The sequence below is a fragment of the Cavia porcellus genome, unplaced genomic scaffold, assembly GCF_034190915.1.
Source record: "Cavia porcellus strain 051 isolate PalLab524CR breed Dunkin Hartley unplaced genomic scaffold, mCavPor4.1 scaffold_2, whole genome shotgun sequence".
In the NCBI taxonomy this organism is placed as follows: Eukaryota; Metazoa; Chordata; class Mammalia; order Rodentia; family Caviidae; genus Cavia; species Cavia porcellus.
In genome coordinates this window covers 16,101,020-16,120,708 of record NW_026947485.1, presented here as the reverse complement: position 1 = coordinate 16,120,708, position 19,689 = coordinate 16,101,020, and the positions used below count along the sequence as shown (strand labels likewise).

The window sequence follows — 19,689 nt, the reverse complement described above, 5'->3', positions numbered from 1 at the left end:
CTCTCTGTGACTGACCGCTGTGTCTGTTTCACATTTAAGATAGTGGCCAACTAGTTGGCTGCTACATAATGCACCAGTCATTGCTGTGCCAACGGATTGTTTGTTTGTGTTTTGAGACAGGGTCTCACTATGTAGTCCAAGCTGGCCTTGAACTCACTATGAAAGCCATGCTGGCCTCAAACTCATGGCAGTCCTTCTGCTTCAGCCTCCTGAGCCATGGAATCTCTGACATGCACCACCATGTCTGGCCCCTACCAACAGATTTTAGTTCTAAGAAAAAGACTATCAGCGAGCTGTGTAATCTCTGCTACCACAAAGTCTACATTTTAATACTCCCTTGGGAGTCTGAAGGAGCCTGTGTGTGGGGTCAGATCTAGTTTAATACTCAAAACTGGTAAAACAGAAAGCTAGTTCTCATGTCCTGCTCTCAAATTTACAGTAAATTAACTCCATTTCATTTTAAGATGACTTGTACAAGTTCTGACCTCTCAAAGCAAACACTAACTATCCTTAAGGCAGTGGCAGATTTATTCCCCCAGTCTAGTAGCAGCCTCAAGAGAACTTGTTTGTCCTAAAAAGAGCAGCTCAGTTAATTGTTCCCTCCCCACTCCACCACTGCCTGTGTACCACAACACCAGCAGCAAGGTAGCTATGTCACATTTCCCACAAAGCACAAGTTCTGTAAGAGGGACAGTGTCTTCTTCTTCTTCTCCTTCTCCTTCTCCTTCTCCTTCTCCTTCTTCTTCTTCTTTCTTCTTTCTTCTTTCTTCTTCCTTCTCCTCCTCTTCCACCTCCTCCTCCTCCTCCTCCTCCTTTTTCATCCTCATCATCCTCCTCATCATCATATTGCCTGTCCATGCATATTCTGGGCTTGATGGAAAAACTTCCCTCGGCCAAGCCAAAACCAAGCCAGTTGATACACAGATGTTTTTCAGGATGCAGAAGATCCTTCTGGGTCATATGATCCCTCTAGTTCCCTGTGTGGTTTCAGAACATAGACTACATTTCACTGTACAAGAAATAGGTCTGGTTCTTTCAATAGTATTTCAGTTCCACACACTGCCTAGAAATCTCTTCCAGGCTGTCTCCCATGTATATCCCCTTTTTTGAAAAATGAGCATTTTTTTGTTCTTTCTTAACCATACCTAAAATTCCATATTTTGTCTGTATCTTGGTTAATTTTAAATTCATTGGTGCAGAACTCAGAACTTTGTTAAAACAGTGGAGAAGAAGCTGTGTTCCACAGTAGTTGTGAATACAAAATGTAGTTCCTATGCTGTTACTGACTCTAACTTGTAATATTGGGGAAGTCACAGGAGTGCCTCTGGTACAGGGTCCTGCCTCCTTGGGTCGATGTGAGGAGAGGGTACCTGCAGCTTTCAGCAGTGCTGACATACGAGGTGCATCATGAATGGTTCCTGCCAGAATTGCTTTAAAATTTCTGATGTTTATTTATTTTATGTGCCTGAAACCTCAAGGAATAGTAAAAGATGCTGTATTTCTGTGTACTTTCTTAAATATTTCAAAAATGGGTTAAAATTTCTCCAAAGAGTGATTGTATATGCTTGTATTTACTGAGTTAACATGCAAAAAATTCTTTCTCCCCACTTTCACCCCCCCCCACACACACCAGTGTTCTTGGTGGAAAATGTTGAAGTAACTTTTTTATGAGGTGTTGTTTGTGTTACTGTTTTGTACTTACGTGGTGGTGATGGAGTTTACCTTCAAGAGGCTATCAAGTTATCATGTCCCAGCCTCAGATGCTGATGTCCTAGTTTTCCTAGGATGGAGGAGAAGTAAAAGGAACCAGGGTTATGGGATGCAGCGGCCCAGGAGAAGGGTGCTATTCACAGTGCCCCCCTAAGGACACGACGCAGCTGTTACATCTGTAGTCACAGGTGATCAGTGCCTTGACAACCTGTTGCGCTAGATGAATATATCAAGCAGGAATTCCAAGAAGCTTACAGACCAAGCCAAGAGCCAATTAGCTCAGAGAGGGGGAGCATAAGAGATATAGCTACAGGACCAGATTTTTGTGAACAAATGGAGCATACCAGACTAGGGCAGGCTCCAGCTTGTGGGAAGGAGGCCTGGAAATAGCTGGGCAGAGTGTTTGCGCTGGGTTTGGCATGAGATTTAGTCACAGTGGAAGTGGTGGTTGGGTGTATGGAGGACAGGTCAGGCTGTGGATGGGAGACCGGAGCATGTTCCTAACCCTGCAGACCAGCTCCAGTGAGGAAACAGGATGGATGTAGGGTGCTATGACTGGCCGTGGCTCAGGGCCTGATAACAGGAATAAGACCAAGGGGAAGGGAAAGTGGTCTAAGATTCTAGAACATTGCTTTACCTAAGTATCTTGTCTATAGAATGCATTTGAAGTGTTTGCTTTATAATTATGCTTTAAACCATGCATGTGCACTTTATGCCATCTTTTCTCTATATGAAATCTCAAAGCAATAAAGGAAAGCATTTAGAGTCTTAATACCAGAAGAGAATTATGGAGGCTGTTTGTTTCCATTGGTGTTCCTGCTGGGGAGCAGGCCTGCTCGCCATAACATCTTGTAATATTCTGATTAGGTTTCTTTACTCATGAGAGGGGTCGTTCTTAAAGACATAATCAAAATAAAAGTAAATCTTGTGAATCATATGAAATAGTATTCAATACCAAAGGCTTCTGTGTTTAAATTCCTTTTACCAGGTCACTAAGATTAAAAATATTTTAACAAAGTGAAGAAATACAGTTCATATGAATTTTGAAATTTATATTCTTAATAAGCTAAGAAATATTAGATCTGTACCTATTTTTTTCTTGAAATGTTAAGATAACTATTGTGTTTTTAAAAACCAGTATACAAATAAACCAAAGTAAAATAAAAGCACTCCTCTCAGTGTCCACAGGATGTTAACTGTTATTCTCTTAGAACATATCTGACATGTTCGTTCTTTCGTTTTTGTACTGGAGATCAAACTCATGACTACACGCTTGCATGGCAGGCACTTATGCCACTGAGCTAAATCCCTGGCCCTACATGTTATTCTTTATGTATTTTTAAAAACATAACATGCATTTATTTTTGTATTCTTTTTTTTTTTTTTTTGTCTTTTCCTTTTTTATCGGTACCAGGGATTGAACTCACGACCGCCTGCTTGCAAGGCAGGTGCTTATGCCACTGAGCTAAATCCCCAGCCCCACATGCATTTATTTTTAATGTACTGTTTTTGTAGACAGTGGTTTTGCCAGTTATTAAATTGTTTCTATATGAGTTACATTGATTTTGTTTTTGGTTTTTATGTTTTATTGGTACATGTTTGTACTACATAATGTTTATATTCTTTGTGGGGAGTTGTACATGAACATAACTCATCTCAGTTATGTCTTTCATCCCCTTTCTCCCTCTGCTGTTCCTCCGTCCCTCCTTCCTCTGCTTCCATTCAAAAAAGATCTATCTCCCTACTCCCTATTTTCTATCTTTTCTATTACTCTTTATTTATATTTTGGGATTCTCATATAAGAGAGACCACACATTGTTAAAGCTTGTGTGTCTGACTTCACTTAACCTTATGATCTCAAGAGGCATCCACGTTCCTACAAATATCTCAGATTTATCTTTCTTTATAATAGAGTAGTACTGCATTGTGTGTAGATACCACATTTTCTGTATTCAGTCCTCTGTTATTGGAAATATAGCCCAGTCTGAAATTTAGCTATTATGAACTGTGCTGCTAAAAACCTGGGTACACAGGGTATCACTGTATTCTGATGTCTTTAACCCTTCCAGAAAGATGCCAGAAAGGGAGATAGCTGTGTCAAATGGACATTTTGGTTTCAGCACAGAATCTCCATGCTAATTTCTTGAGTGGCTGTACTAGTTTATCTTCCCACCAACTGTGTAAAATGGTCCCTGTTCCCCTCAGGCTCAGCAGCATTTCTTGTTTCATTTTTTTGACAATAACCATTCTTCTGGAATAAGATGGAATCTCCACATTGTTTTAATTTGCATTTTTCTAATAACCAGCAATATTGAACCTTTTTTCATGTATTTATTTGCTATTTGTACATCTTTTGAGGAGTGTCTGTTCATATCCCCATTTTTAATTGGATCTTTTATTTGGGAGAAGTCTTAACTTTTATATATATATATATATATATATATATATATATATATATATATATATATATATATATTTCTAGATATTAGTCCTCTGAAGAATACCTAGCAAAGTTTTTCCTGTTTTGTAGCTTTTCTCTTGCCTCTGTTGGTTGTTTCCTTTGTTGTACAGAAGCTTTTTAATTTGATATATTACCATTTGTTGATTTTTGATACTATTGTTTGAGCTATTGGGATTCTGTTCAAAAAGTCCTTCCCTATACCTGCATCTTCTTGTGCCTATTTTATCTCTCAGCAGATTAAATGTTTCTGTATTAACATTGAGATCTTTGATCCATTTTGGTTTTACTTCAGTATCTGGTAAGATATATAGGTCTAGACTTATGCATATGGATGTCCTATTTTCCAAGCACCATTTATTAAAGAGCCTATCCTTCCTTCATGGTATGTTTTGTACCACTTTTTCACTGATCAAATAGCCTGGGGTTGTTTCTGCAGACTATGTTGTGTTCCATTGATCAACACATCTAATTTTGTGGGAATATCATGCTGTTGTCACTTAGCTTTGCAATATAATTTCAAATCTGGGGTTGTGATGCCTTCTGCTCTGCTCTTATTACCCAGAATTCCTTTTTCTATTTTGGGTCTCTTCTGGTTCCATCTGAACTTTAGAACTATCTGTGTTTTAGTTTTGGAAATATGGCCATTTTAACTATATTTGTTGCCAAGCCAGGAACAGGGGATGTCTTCCCATTTTCTTTTCTTTTCTCGGTACTGGAGATTGAACTCACGACCATGCACTTGCAAGGCAGGTGCTTATGCTGCTGAGCTAAATCCCCAACCCCTTGTCTTCCCGTTTTGAAACTAGTGTAAGCAAGTGAAAGATCTACAGTGAAACTCTGAAAAGTTTCATTGTAGATTTTTCACTTGCTTAGTTAGGTTAATTCTTAAATATTTAATTTTTCTTGCTGCTGTTATGAATGGTATTATTTTCCTAATTTCTTTCTCAATGAGTTCATTATTGGTGTGTAGAAATGCTATTTTTTTTTTTTTTTTGTCTTTTTCATTTTTATCGGTACCAGGGATCGAACTCACGACCGCCTGCTTGCAAGGCAGGTACTTATGCCGCTGAGCTAAATACCCAGCCCTAGAAATGCTATTGATTTTTGTGTGTTGGTTTTCTGTCCTGCTGCATCATTAGGTTTGGTTACTAATTCTGCAAGTCTTTTGGTAGAATTATTTTGGGTCTTCTTGTATAGAGGATTATGTCATCTGAAAATGATATAATTTGACTTCTTCCTTTTCTACATATACCCCTTTTACTTCTTTCTCTTGCCTGATTGCTTTGACTAATGTTTTGAGTACTATCCAGGTCACTAACTTCTTAACCAGAGCTAGGTCAGTTTACAGATCAAAAGCAGAAGTTTGAAACGATCATCAGGCTTGTCCAAAGCCAAGACTATGTGTTGCATTGGGTCATCAATCTTCTATTGATTAATCAAGAGCAATCCTTTTTTTGTCAACTCTAACTGGAATGGGTGAGACCACTAATCATGCAGACAGTGTCATGTTTGGTACATCTTACTGCTTTCCTGTAGGGCAGGCAGCCTGTTAGTACCCTGTGCGTCCTGTGATGTAGATGGGTGTCTCTGCATTGCCTGCATTGGTATGATGAAAACCTGATCGGTTACATTGTCCTCTTGACAGTAGTAAGTAATCTGTGTGTTGCCACATCAGATTCCTCATCAACAACTCTCCTGCTGATATGAGCAATAAATGATAATCCTTGACTAAAGAAATAATTACGGTAGGGATTTGAAATTTTGTTTTCCAAATTTGTAATTCCTTTTACATTTGTTAGCTAACCCTTTCTGTGAAGTAGTGATCTCCTTCACTACTGAGGGAAATAGTGGGTGTATTAGATTACCTGAAATAACCATTTCCTTAATGGCCAGTTTTCAAAGTGAAAACAGTTCAACAGCTACCTCAGAGGAGATCCTGGGGGAAAATCTAAGCATTTAAAAATATCATGTGGTCACTGCAAATATGATCTCTTCAGCATTTCCATGTATCAGGAGTTATGTTAAAGGCTTTGTGTGATCTGGTTCTTCTGATGAGACAATGAGGTTTTACAGGTAGACTGCCAGAGCCCTAGGTGACTAAATAACTTACACAGTCACAAATATTGGAAATGACTGAGGTAGGATTTAAATTTATATCATTCTAGATCCCAAATCCCAGTTTAATTCTTTGTTGCATTTTACTTAAAAACCAAATTGTGCTTATAATGCTCTTTAGAAAGTCTCCACTTCATAAACTCTAGAAATGGAAATGATGCTGAATAACTCTTACAAGTTCTGTTTTCCTTGTCTTTTGTGTTTTGAATATTTTGAACAGTGTGAAGAAAATACAAACCTTCAGGATACTACCCGCTACCTCAAACTCCCCTTCTCCAAGGGCATTTTCCTTGGGAATAATAATCAAGCCATGAAGGCCACAAAGGAATCTTTCTGGATAACATCTTTCCTCTGTTCCACAAAGCTCACACAAAATGGTAATGTACAATACTGTTTTCCTTGAAAGGTTTTATACCTGAGGGCATGTGTGAATTTGGTAGACATACTCAGTGAATACTGAGGTTTTATTTAAGAACTTTGCTTTAGAAAAATTAATCCTTCGTTTAAGACAGTCAATAAAATGGAAATAGTGGTGACCTAATGCTCTGTTGAATGCATGAAATTTAAGGACTTGAAGATTATTTCAACATTAAAAACAAGTACATGTATGGCCAGGGATTTAGCTCAGTGGCGTGAGCACCTGCCTGACAAGTATGAGGTCATGAGTTTGATCCCTGGTTAAAAAAAAAAAAGAGGAAAGAAAGAAAGAAAACAAGTATATCATTCCTCAAATAAACTATTAAAACCCAACTTTAAAAAAAAAGACAAAAAATACCACCACTGTAATCTCTTGTTTTATAGCTCTATAAACAGCCCTAATTGCAGGCTTTAGAGTAAAGCCTGTTTTTTGTTTAATTAGATAGATATTGCTTTTCTGTTCCAGCACTACTTTTTATGTCAGTGATTGTTTAGCAAGTTATGATTAATAAAGCAAGTTCTTTTCCTTAGCAAATTGTTATTAAAAACACCGCCTATAATGAAAGAAGTAAATTAAATAATTTTGAGTTTTTCATGGTTGCCATATAAGGCTTTTGGTCCGCATCTGGAAGGTTATGTTAATAAGTCAGATTCATTATGTTGAGAATCACTGCATAACAAAGTACTGTGTTTCATAGGAAACTCCTGTGCCTAAAGGTATATATGTGTTGTTAATTCTTTCTTTTGTGTTATGAAATAGCATTGGTAGAAAGAAACATTTATCTTTGCATAGAACATAGTATCAAAAAAGAAGCAAAATATAGCATAATTATACTGACCATTTAAAAAATTCCTCTCAATTGCAGCATGCGGTACTAATATGCTTACATAGGACAGTAAATTATATTAATTTTAGTGTTCATCAGTACTCAGTGGTTAATTCTTTTGTTTAAACAAAACCTCCATTGACATAACTCATTGATTAAAAGGCATTTACCAACCTCAAGTCTTTCTTATAGGGCCAGTCTATCCTCGTAGAGGTTATGAAGAGAATAAAAATCAACCTTTTCCTGACACCTTACATAGAATTTACCTTCTTCAATGTGGATTAGTTACTTGTCTGTTACAGAGCTTACGTTCACATTTCATTGAATGCCCCCAATAGAATATTGCTTCTGTAACAATTAACATAGAATTATTGGGTTCAAAGAACACAGATGTATTGCTCTATGGCTCTGGAGGGTAAAGGTCTAAAATGAATTGCACTAGGCTAAAATCAAGGTGTTTGCAGGGCTGTATTGCTGCTGCAGGCTATAGGGGAGGTCCCTTTGTTTACCTTGTGGAGCTTCTGGGGGCTGCCTGCATATTGTGGCCCATGTCTCCTGCCACTTCAGATCTCTCTAACTATGATTCTGTTCTGTATTTTAAGCAATAAGATGTATTTGGTCAGAAAAATCCAATGGATTTTTCTCTACTGTAAGACCTTTAATTACATCTGTAAAGTCTTTTTTTGCCATTAAAATAAGTACACTCACATTCACAGCTGCTAAGAATTAGGTTGGGGACATTTTGTGGACCATTACTCTGCCTACCACACAGCTAAACCTAACAGCAGAGTCATGGCTGTCATAGTATTTGACCCTGCATCCCAAATTTATTCTAGTTCTAGAGTTAGGATATTAAACAGAGTTATGTGCAGAAGATAGAGAAACCCAGTTCCTGAACTTAAGTGTTCCTACTTTATAGAAGCAGAGAATACTTTCAGGTAAATATGGAAAATAAACTATTCATGAAATCATTGTGCTAAACATCTTACTGTCTGGAAGACAGGCTCAGGACTCCATGCAGTGTTAGGCTCATTTTTGAAGGTTGATACATATTTCATTATCATTTTGATTTTGATTAACCTTGTCAGAGTAAGTCAGCTCAAAAATGAGCCTGGAAATGAATAGAGTGTTTCAAGAGATGAGAAAGGGGAAAGAAATCAGTTGATTTTTCTGAAATTTATATGCTAGACACACATCTCCGTATAGAAATAATCCAGTTTCAAATTGAAATTAAATTGGTGTGTGTTCATTTTACTTGAATTGGAAAATACACAAATTCAATTACCACTGCAATTGGATATTTATCAAGTGTTGGGGTCTCTAGTAGCAGTTTCCCAGATTCCTGAAGTGTGTCTGTCTGCATTGTCTGTCTATTTATTACATAGCCTTTTAACAGATAGTGTGCTCAGAGTAAAGTGGTTGTTGGGCATCTGTGATTGTCAGATCAAATATAGAGTTTAACATTCTGAAGACACGGCACCATGTCATCCACATATTTCTTAACTTTCAGTAGGTAATGTCTTCGATTGACTAAACCAGACTTAGAGATGACAATTTTGCCTTAATGATGAGTACCGTACTTACTCGAGACAAGCATAACTGTTCTGCTCTCCCATTTGCTCCGTTATGGGCAGTCCTGAGATTCTTTAGCCTTCCTGCAGGAAATTCAAGCATTCTATCCTAATGCGATCATCGGACCACTGTCCCCATTTCTCAGCTCTGCTCAGGAGCTTCCTATTCCTGGTCCCCTGCTGTTGCCCCATCATGTGGCTTCCTGAAGAGCAGAGCCACCCCCTCACTCCCCATGCTCCTCCTCTCTGGCAGGACCTGCGATGTCCCTGCAGCTGTCTCCCTCTGAAGGGAGGGGAGAGAGGGCGAGGGGAAGGGGGGAGAGAGGGCCAGGGGAAGGGAGGAGAGCAGGAGTGGTGTTGGAGGGGAGTTGAAGAGAAATGCATGGGAGGGGGGTGTTAAAAGAGAATGCCAGGGAGGGGAGCATCCTAAGGTTAGGTGAAGGAAGACAGAAAAGAGGACTAGAACTTGGAGAATAATAGAGCCCTGCCTCTGTCATCATGGTCTCTGGAAAAACCTGACATTCCAAGTATAACCAAACATTTTTAACAAGGTTTCGATTATACCCCCAGAATATCTCAATTAGACATCAATAGTAAACAATTTCAGGGTTTTGTTTCTGTTATTTTTAAAATGCAAATATAAGTAATTTAAATTTTTCTTCATTTTGCCATTTTAAACTCTTGTCCTCTTATTTCTGTTGTAGATGAACATTCCTATTTAGTACAGGCTGAGCATCTCTTATCTGAAATGCTTGGAACCAGAGTGTTTCATATGTTGGGGTTTTGAGGATTTTGGAACATTTACATGCTACATAAGATATTTTGTGGATGGGACTCAAGTTTAAACCAAAATCTGCTTATGTTTCATTGTACACTTTATATTTTTAAGTATATTTTGAGACTGCCTGCTGCTTGAGTACTATTTGCTTGCTGAGGCCACGCATGAATTTTCCACTTGCAACATCACATCAGTGCTCAAAGAAACGCTTTGGAACACTTGGGTTTTCAGATTAGGAATGCTTACTTTGGACTAAGGTTCTTACCATTAAGACCTTGATGAAGTTTGTTTCTGAATCTTAGTCTTGCAGATTCCTCCTCTTTCCTTTCCAGATTCATCATACTTTTATTTCTGTTCACTCCATCTTTGCCTCCTCATCTTAGAACTACTTCCTGAATATTTTTTATTTCTTTGTTGGTCTTTATGTCTCTCAGCAAGACTCATTTGAGTTTCTCGTGAGACAAGCTCTTTGAAGTGAATGCTTCACAGGTTAGCATGGAAGAGCCCACTGAGCCCAGACCAGCCCTTCCAGTTTCCTGAGAGTCCTTGGTGCGCCTTGCTAGCTCATCTTGCCTTCACTGGCTTCCACGGCCACCAGCCTTCAACGCCCAGTGCCCTTTGGAGACTAAAGAAGCTGAGACACCATTTCCCCAAGGCTTTCTAAATCTGCCCTAGAAAGATGAAGGAAGAGTTCTTTTCTCCCCAAGTGAGGTTCCTAGAGGACTTGTGGGAGTCAGGGCGCCCACGGCAAGTTTCAGAGAGGAAATTGAAGAGCTGGGTACTCTACTTTCCAGACTCTGGGAAGGAAGCTGGATTGTAAATTCTTGAACCAGATGATATGCCAAAGCACTTGTGAAGTTGTTCAGGAATCACCTGTGATAGGTGGCTCTGTGGCTCTGGAATAACTCAGTGGGGTTTAGGCTTTGTAATGTGGAGTTTAAAGAAAGTCAGTGACTTCAGACTTTTAACTTTTAACTTTTCTTCGGTTAAAAGAAAATCAGTCACTTTGTATTTCTAAATTCCTAGAAGCCTGGAGGTATGGGGAGTTGTTAACTAATTTAAGATATTCTACCTAAGAAGTTTCTTTGCTGAGAATTAAGGTTTCTTACCTTAACCCTATCCTTTCTACTGTTTTTGCTTTTGCATTTCTAAGCTTGACTAGCTATATAGCTTGAATTAATTCTTAAGTTGGTGTGTGTGCTATTTACTCTGTAACCACTGGACTCTGATTGTAGGCCCTGTCCCTTACTGGCTGCCTGCTTGAAAGCTAAATAGTATCCTGCCTTTTACACAGTGAATGGCCAGGAGAGGGGAGCTATGTGTTGGAGATTTCAGCTTTCACCCTTGAACACTCACACACCAGGAGCTGCTGACTCTAATAGCAATTAATCCTCCTTTTCTGTTTCCAAAGGTGATATGCTTGATCTTTTGAAATGGAGAACCCACCCAGACAAGATCACAGGCTGTCTTTCTAAATTAAAAGAAATTGATGGCTCAGAGATAGTAAAGGTCTGTATACTATTCCATTATCCCTCTTAAACTCAGAAAAAAGAACACTTGGAGGGAAGAACAGACAATATTTTATTTATTCGTCTACTACTTCTTTATTTAACAGTTTCTGCAAGATACACTGGATACTTTATTTGGAATTTTAGATGAAAATTCCCAAAAATATGGGTCTAAAGTTTTTGATTCTTTGGTAAGTTTACATTCACTTAATTATAACAATTTTTATCTCAGTTTCGATTTTCATGATCGATAATATAAGAAGTTCTTTGATAATATAAGAAGTTCTTTTAAAAAGCCTCCATTTGTATGTGGTTTTGTAAAGCTCCATCTTGTTTTTAGGTTCACATAATAAATCTGCTGCAGGATAGCAAATTTCATCATTTTAAGCCTGTGATGGACACTTACATTGAGAGCCATTTCGCTGGGGCACTTGCGTACAGGTAAGTCTTTTAGCTTGGAGCTGGTTTACAGCAGGATCTTCTTAGCATTTGTAAGTAAAAGCAGTTATAGAGGAAAATTTAGAAGAGGGCACAGGAAGGAAATGCAGCTCAAAACTGAAGTGTCTCTTGGGACAGTATCTTTCCCCCTCACACGCCTTCATTTGTTTAATGGCTACAACTTACTTTGATTAAAAACAGAAGTAAGCAGAAATATTCTATTCATGGTATATAAAGCATAAAAATATTTTCCTTTCTGTGTCTATCCCACTTTGTGTTCTTTGGCCTGAAATGTCTGGTTCTTTCATTTGCTTTCTTTTTTTGCTGTCAAGGACCCCCTTTAACCCATGTACTCCTTCATTACCATATATGGCTTGAAGAATGAAATATGAATGGAAAACAGGCTTTGCTCTCCTTTACTCAAAGTAATTCAGTCATTCAGTTGTGAACATTTACTGAGTGTCACACTGCATGCCCAGTGCTATCCTTTGTGCTGCCAACGCGAAGACTTGTCCCCCAGCCTCAAGCAAGTCATTCAGAGGATTGTCCTTCCACGGCAGCTGCCAGTTTACCTGCTCCTCCTTCCTCCTGCTCAGAGTGTGCAAATCAGGCTGAGGGCGAATGAGTAATGTGGAGCTTCAGCTAGTGCCTTCGGCCAGCCGGCCTAGTTGCTGTTTGCCAGAAGGCAGCAGCTTCTCTCTTTCAGTCCTGTTAATAACATCCTTGCAGTCTTTTGCTCTGCTTAAATCCGGTCCTGCCGTGTACCCGATGTCCTGTCTCCCCATTCCAGCGCCATCACTGCTTTTCTGCCCATATTTCTACTCTGTAGCTTAGGCAGCACCCAGCGGGGTGTACATGCACAGTCATGTGTTCCCAGGAGTGAGACAAAGAGCTTCAAATCAGATTTCTCCCCCTCTCCCCCATGTGTGTGACATATAAAGGATAGTAGTTACCAAGCTTTAGATCGACTCACATATCCTGGCCATGGCAGGTTAATATTTATGTCAGCAACGTTAAGTGAAGGGAGGTATTTTTGTAATACTTGACCTTCCATCATGCGAGGTTTTGCCAAAGGTGAAGTGTCACAGCAGGAATAGTCTGAAACGCTGTCCTGCTCCTTCTGACGGTTTGGATTCTGGGGTGAGGATGTCACTACCTCCAGCCGAAATTGTCACTGGAAGCTGGGTAGCACAAGTATAATTTCTCATGTTTCAGATTGGCCAGGAAAGAAGGATAATCCACCATCACAAGACACATACAAAGTCTGTGGAATCTTCTCAAGGTGTGGGTGGTCAAAAAACCCTAATACAGAGTCTTTAAAATGCCTTTCCTAGCAGCACCTGCTGCTGGCACATCAGGTATTCTTTGTTGTCAAGAGACTGAAGGTGCTGTGTGACCTTTTCACCAAGATGTTGCTAGCGGTGAAGATATGAAAGCAAAGGCTTTGAAGACTCAGAAGGCAATGCTGAAAAGTGTCCACCGCCACAAGAAAAAGATCTGTGCCATACCTCACACAGCTTCCACACTGTGGCTCTAGAGGCGGCCCAGATACTTCTTGAAGAGTGGCCCAGGATAACACGCTTGGTCACAGTAGTATTAATTTCCTCCTGACTACTAAATCTGCCTTTGAGGAAGGCAGAAGATGACCCATGTGTAAGCATTGTGGAGGTCAAAGCCAGCAAGCGCCAGATCAAAGTCTGTGCACTGGCTTGATGTGGCGAAGGTGAATAACCCAGTCAAGCCTGATGGAGAGAACAAGGCACATTTGATGGACGCTGATGATGTTTTTGATAGTGCCACAAAATTGGGATCCTCTCTCTACCTGACTAACTCTAGATTCATATTTTGATTTTCACCATGAAAAGAAAATTTATGCTGTGAACTTTTTCCTAGAAATTAGGACCTGATCAAGATTCAGTGGCACAAATATAATCTTAAGAGTTACAGGGTTGTTTTTTTGTTGTTTTTTTTTTTTTTTTTTTAACATTTTTGTCCCTTAAACGACAGCTTTACTCTCACAGAAATGCTCCTTCAAAGGTTTACTTTGGATGTCTCATGGGTCAGAGAATTATCTGTAGTGTTGGCCTAGAGTGGGAAGCTATTGCTCACACCTCTCTAACCTGCTTTGTGCCTGCTATTGAAAGCTAATTCATCCAGCTGTTTTTACGTGGTCAGTGCGGAAGAAACTCCAGTTAGCAATTGTCCAAGGTTTACCGTGACAGTCCTGCTTCTAGTACTTGCTTGATCAGAGTCCTTTTCTGCACTATTTGAGGTTGGAAGGTGCTGTCAGAAACAGCAGGGTCAGTGGAATATGCCCAAATTGAGGGAAATCCCTGTGGGAGGCAGTGTTGTTTCTCCCTTAAGCTTTAAAGAAGGTAGTGTTGATCTGCAGGTTTAGTAAAATTATTAGGTAACAAATCAACAGAGAAATATGAGAATTTATGGGGAAAGAAGCTTCTTCATGATAATATGCATCGAATTTGTTGGCATTTAATTGAGAACCCTGCAGTTCTTCATTCTGCACATTTTCCCTGTATTTTAGAGATCTCATCAAAGTGCTCAAGTGGTATGTGGACAGGATCACAGAAGCAGAGCGGCAGGAGCACATCCAGGAGGTGCTGAAGGTAGTCACATGCCCACTGTTGCCCAGCAAAGCTGCTGCACAGTGCTGCTTAAACTAATTGGTTTCTTCTACGCAGCCAGTAATTGGTGGTGATATATTACTGACGCCCCATTTAAGGATCTTAATCAGTTTGTGGTTGCTCCAAAGCTGGTAAAATTTGAGAGGCACTTTGTCAGCTTTGTCTGTTGGACCTTGCTCAGGAATGAATCTTTGCTCCTCTGGGCACCAGGACACTTGAAGCGAAGTCCAGGGTTGGCAAGAGTAAGAATCTAAGAGAAAAGACAGCAGATAGACAGCTGTGCTTAGAAGTTCCTAGCTCTTGCTTCTATCCACCCAGCTTTGAGACCCATATGGTAGCTTAACAGGGATCCCAAAGAGGATACCTAAGTGTTTCCTGGGTCTCATGGTGCGGCACGGCCCGTATCTCTGGGCTCCTGTGCCGAGATGTATGTGGGGATGGTAATCCCTGACTTGTGGCCAGGTTGAAGACAAATACAAAATCTTCCAGGCGTTTTCCAGTCCCCGCCCAGATGGTCTTCTGTTTCCCAGGGAGTGCCATTCTCTGTGGTGTCTGAAATAATTGCATATTTGGTCTGCATGAGTGCTATTGAGACTTCCTACTAGAGTATTTTCTAAAAAACTGTTATTTGTTGACTAAATTGAAAAAAAGCCACTTAAGGATCAAAAATAGTGTTCTGACTCTTCAGAATTATAAAGAATTTTAAAATATTTTTATACATTTTTCATAAGGCATCAAGAGAAAAACGAATTTCCTCCCTACAAGTAAATACCACTCAAAAATCTCACAGGATTCTAGTGTTTAAATCAATAATTTAAAAGTCTAATGCCATGCCATAGTTTCTGTGCTGTCATTGTTATATAAGTGTAAATATCCTTGGCTTCCTTTGAAGCTAACTTTTTGACTTTCTTGTTTTAAGGCCCAGGAATACATTTTTAAGTATATAGTTCAGTCCCGAAGGCTGTTTTCTCTCGCCACTGGTGGGCAAAATGAAGAGGAATTTCGCTGCTGCATCCAGGAGCTCCTGATGTCTGTCCGGTTCTTTCTGTCCCAAGAAAGCAAAGGGTCCGGAGCGTTATCTCAGTCCCAGGTAAGGTCCGTCACCTCTGCCCAGCAGAGGAAAATTGAGAAGTGAATGCTTTCTCCATCAGAAACCCAGAGCTCCAGTTTACATTCGTAGCTCATCAGTGGAGAGCAGGCTCTTTGAACGCCCCCACCCGGCTCTGAGCAGAAGTGGGCTGGCTGCCTTTCCGCGGACCTTGCTTCTCTCGGTGTGGAGAGGCTGCTGCCTTGTGTCCAGTTTCTAGAACGTTCTGGTCATGACCTGACACTGCCCCTGTCGGCCTTGAGGACGAGTTCCCCTGGAACCATTCTGCAGCAGTGTTTCTCCCCGAGCTTTGCATTGCATTTTAATTTATCACCTCTGAGAGTCTTGAGGTTGGACTCCACTAAACCGCTTGTTGGTTTTGTTTTATTTAACTTGACTGTTATCGTCCTGGGACTGATCTTGTAAGACGGCCACTGAGCTGATGCTGCCAAATTCTATTACCAGGCGCAACCCAACTGTTGTTTAGTTTGTTCATTTTATTTTTAAAGAACAAGATCCATCCCCTTTCCAAATAGCATGGCCTTGGATGTGTTCTGAGAGATGATTCTGAATTTCTGTCTCTATATTTCTTGTACATTTTTAATTCTAGTGATTTGGTTAAAAACTTGTTACATGAAGAAGCTGTCTGTCACTGTCCCCTGGACACTTGAGACTTATAATCATTGAAAACTAGGACATAGAAAATGGGAGATTAGGCCAAACAATGTTGATAGAATTGGGAGCTGTGTGGAATTTGGAATGCATAACGTATAATTGCAAAACCTCAGAAATGCACCACCCTCTGAAAACAGTGTTGTAGTTTTCCAGCTGGTTAGGGAGCTAGTCCTGTCATGCTGTTCCTTACAGATGGAGACTCATTTTACATCTGGACAAGGGTACCACCCAGGCTCTTTTAAATGAGCTTTTGACCTTGTCATCAGCCGTACAGTTACTGCACTTGAGGAATATGCCAGGGACCTCAATGTCAAGTTGCCCACAAGCCACGCCCTACTGGCAGAAGTTGGTATTTGAGGAGACTAACCTAACAGGTTAACCATGCATTTCGTTCTCATAAGTTTGCTGCATCTGCAAGACCAATTCATAATTTGGGTTTTTGTCTTGATATTTCTGTTGTTAATCTTTACTATTGGAAGAAAATGTTTCTCTACCTCACTTATATTTCCACTAAATCCTAGTGGTCTCCTTTGGTGACTTAGGCCATTGTGGTACTGCAAAATAGAGCAGTTTTATTTTTGTTTTTTAACATACTGATTTCTACTGTCTTGATTCTAAAAGTTCTCTTCCACCATCAGGTTTTAAGAACAACTTTAGCATCTTCAAAGAATCCTATTTGATTTTTTTTTTTTGCCCATAACTTGAAATTGAGATAATATATTTTTTAAATGTATACAGTTTCTGAATATCTTCATAAATTCTACTGAATTCATTCTTTATTATTTTGTGAAGTAGCTTATAAATTTTGATAGTTTTATTTTTAGTTTATTAAGAAGTCCATATAAGTAATAGAATAGGTAATTATTTTAAATTAAGCAGGGAGAGCATAGCCCATTTATATTTTGAGAGGAAGGAGGTTGCCATATCAGGCATCCCAGTACCAGATTCCCTTTCGACCTCACACTTCTCAGAAAAGCAGGGTGACACTAATCTGGTTAATCCACTGTATTAGGTCTCTAAATTGCTGATAAAAAGTGACTGTCAGTCAGTGGCTTTGAACAGTGCTCATATAATAGATCACCATTCTGAAGGTCAGAAGTCTAGACAAACTTCAATGAGTTCGTTGCTGAAGGTTTTCCAAAACCAAATCAGGGCATTGGCTTTGATGTCTCATCTAGAGGATCTAGAGAATAATATGTTTTCAAGATCGTTCAGACTGTTGGCAGAAACCTGTTTGCTAGTAAGACTGAGGTCTCTATTGTCTTGATGCCTATCAGGTAGGACCGGATCAAAAGGAGATTTTGTTGGCTTCTGAAAGTCACCTGCATCCCTTGGCATGTGGCCCACCATCAACAGTATGTTGTGTCCTTCTCAGGTTTTGAATCTCTCCAGCTACTTCTGCTACCAGCCAGTCTTTAAAACTATTTTAAAGATTTATGAATAGTTTAGACTTACCTCTGTAATCTCCATGTTTTAAAATCAACTGGTTGGTATAACCTTTATTACATCCATATAATCCCTTTTTCTATATAACAAGATTCCATCACATGAATACCAAAGTCCTCTTAGAATTGTGCCTACCACATCCAGAGCCAGGGATATCCATTAGCCCAAGTTTTCCTGGGAGACTACATTATAGGCAGAAATCCAATTTATTTGCCTTCCCTTGTATGGGCCACACCTCAGGAAAAATCCTGTTGATTAGAGGCAGAGGAAGCACACCAGCAGTCTGTCCCATTGGCTCAGTGGATGGCTGTCCTACGAATCTGTCTACACTGGTACAGTGGGAATGTTATTTAGTCCTCCTGGCCTGAAACTCAACTTGGCAGTGACGCTGTCCTGGGCAGGATCAGGGACAGACTCACCTGATGTTGCAGTGGTTTTTAGTGTCCAGTTCATGGACAGACCATTGTGCCAGGATCCCTGGAAAATAAAACTAATGACAGAGGAATAAAGGTCCAAGACCTTGCTGTGAATTCCTAATAATTATTCTTCCCTGTTTTTCATGGTTACCAGGAAGGTCAAAGCTAAATTGCATGTTTATTGTTATTTGCAATGAAAACTCTTTAACATGCCCTAGTTACAAATATTTTTCTGTCCTTGTCATAAATGTCTCTGTTTCTTTATCCTTTTACATAGTCTTATTATATGTATATCTTTTTCTGGAGGCACATTTAGATACTTTGTTGAAGTAAAGAGATATAAGTAAAAAAGAAAAAACTAAGGGATAAATTAAAGGATGTCTGAGGGAAATCAATGTATTTGACCTCACAGTAAGAAAACTACATTTTATTTATCTTATTTCTGTGACTCAGCTCTTTGCATAGTACAATGAAGGTTATATAAATATAGTCTCTCACAGAATACCAAGTTATTAATTTTAAGTATATTCAGGTGAACCTACAATTTTGAAAAGTCAAAGAGCATAACTGTTGACAAGAAGAGCCTTAAGCATTTTGTAGCTGTCACATCAAGAATAGACCTTTGGCCTTGTGGATATTTTTGCTGCACCTATCTAGGTAATACTGAAATCCTTGAATTTGAATTTGATCCCATGCTGGAATCATCAGCACATGTAGACTCGACCCCCTCTCTGAGGATGTCAGGTCACACTGGTAAGCAGGCGAGCACTGCAGCCCCAACATCTTGCAAACATGCACCCCTTCCTTCCCTGGCTGCACGTGAGGCCAGTGACACCGCTTTCCTTTGACCTGCTCTCCATGGAATTTTTAAAGGCTGACTTCGCTTGTTTTCATGTACAATTCTTCCCCAAATTTTAAATTGTGTCCATAGGAGTTTGATTTAGCATCTGTTTATTTTCCATAAAAAATGGTAATGGACTGGAAAAGCAGATGTATGCAAAAGGCCCTGTACCACCCCCCCCCCACACACACACAAAAATAAATTTAAAAAGAAAGGAGGAAAAGATTAACAGATTTCTTTATATATTTTTTTTTAAAAACCAGTTTTTTAGTCTTTCCACACACTTCCTGGTTTACAGCAGGTCTTGAAGCAACATATTGTCCCAGTCATGCTTTTACTTTGCAAGTGCTGAAACAAAAGGCTTGGAGTCTACAGCGACTTTCCAAGTCACAGCATTGACTGGAAGCAAAGCTAGCACCACATACAACCTAGGTCTTCTGTTGCCCTGTGCCAAACTTTCTCTGCAGTTATAAACTGAGTGCTTTAGGGAATTAATGTGTTCCGTTTCTTAAAGATGAATGTGATTTAAGTGAGCAGTTCACAGAAATTTCTTGAAAAGGAATGAAATCTAAGTGACCACTTAGATTCCAGGTCTTGGTTGAATATTCTTTCTGTTTTTTCATGCTTCATTTAGCTGATTCTACAGGGGTTTTGCCAGTCATTTTGCTAATGGCAGTGATTTTTCCATTAGATTCAGGTATCATTATGTTGTTTCTTTGCAAATTTCTTTAAAATTTTCCTATTCCACCACACACTT

General features: G+C 39.5%; 1 protein-coding gene across 7 annotated transcripts in view; it reads left to right on the top strand.

The window, feature by feature from the left end:
- Positions 1-19,689, top strand: part of Dock4 (dedicator of cytokinesis 4) — a 418,252-nt gene that overhangs the window by 291,450 nt on the left and 107,113 nt on the right. For all 7 annotated transcript variants that reach the window (XM_063238782.1, XM_013152428.3, XM_063238800.1 and 4 more), the window contains exons 17-22: positions 6,507-6,663; positions 11,291-11,388; positions 11,495-11,578; positions 11,728-11,828; positions 14,368-14,449; positions 15,387-15,557. In XM_063238782.1, the coding sequence (XP_063094852.1) occupies positions 6,507-6,663; positions 11,291-11,388; positions 11,495-11,578; positions 11,728-11,828; positions 14,368-14,449; positions 15,387-15,557 (693 nt within the window). The remainder of the gene's footprint in view (positions 1-6,506; positions 6,664-11,290; positions 11,389-11,494; positions 11,579-11,727; positions 11,829-14,367; positions 14,450-15,386; positions 15,558-19,689) is intronic.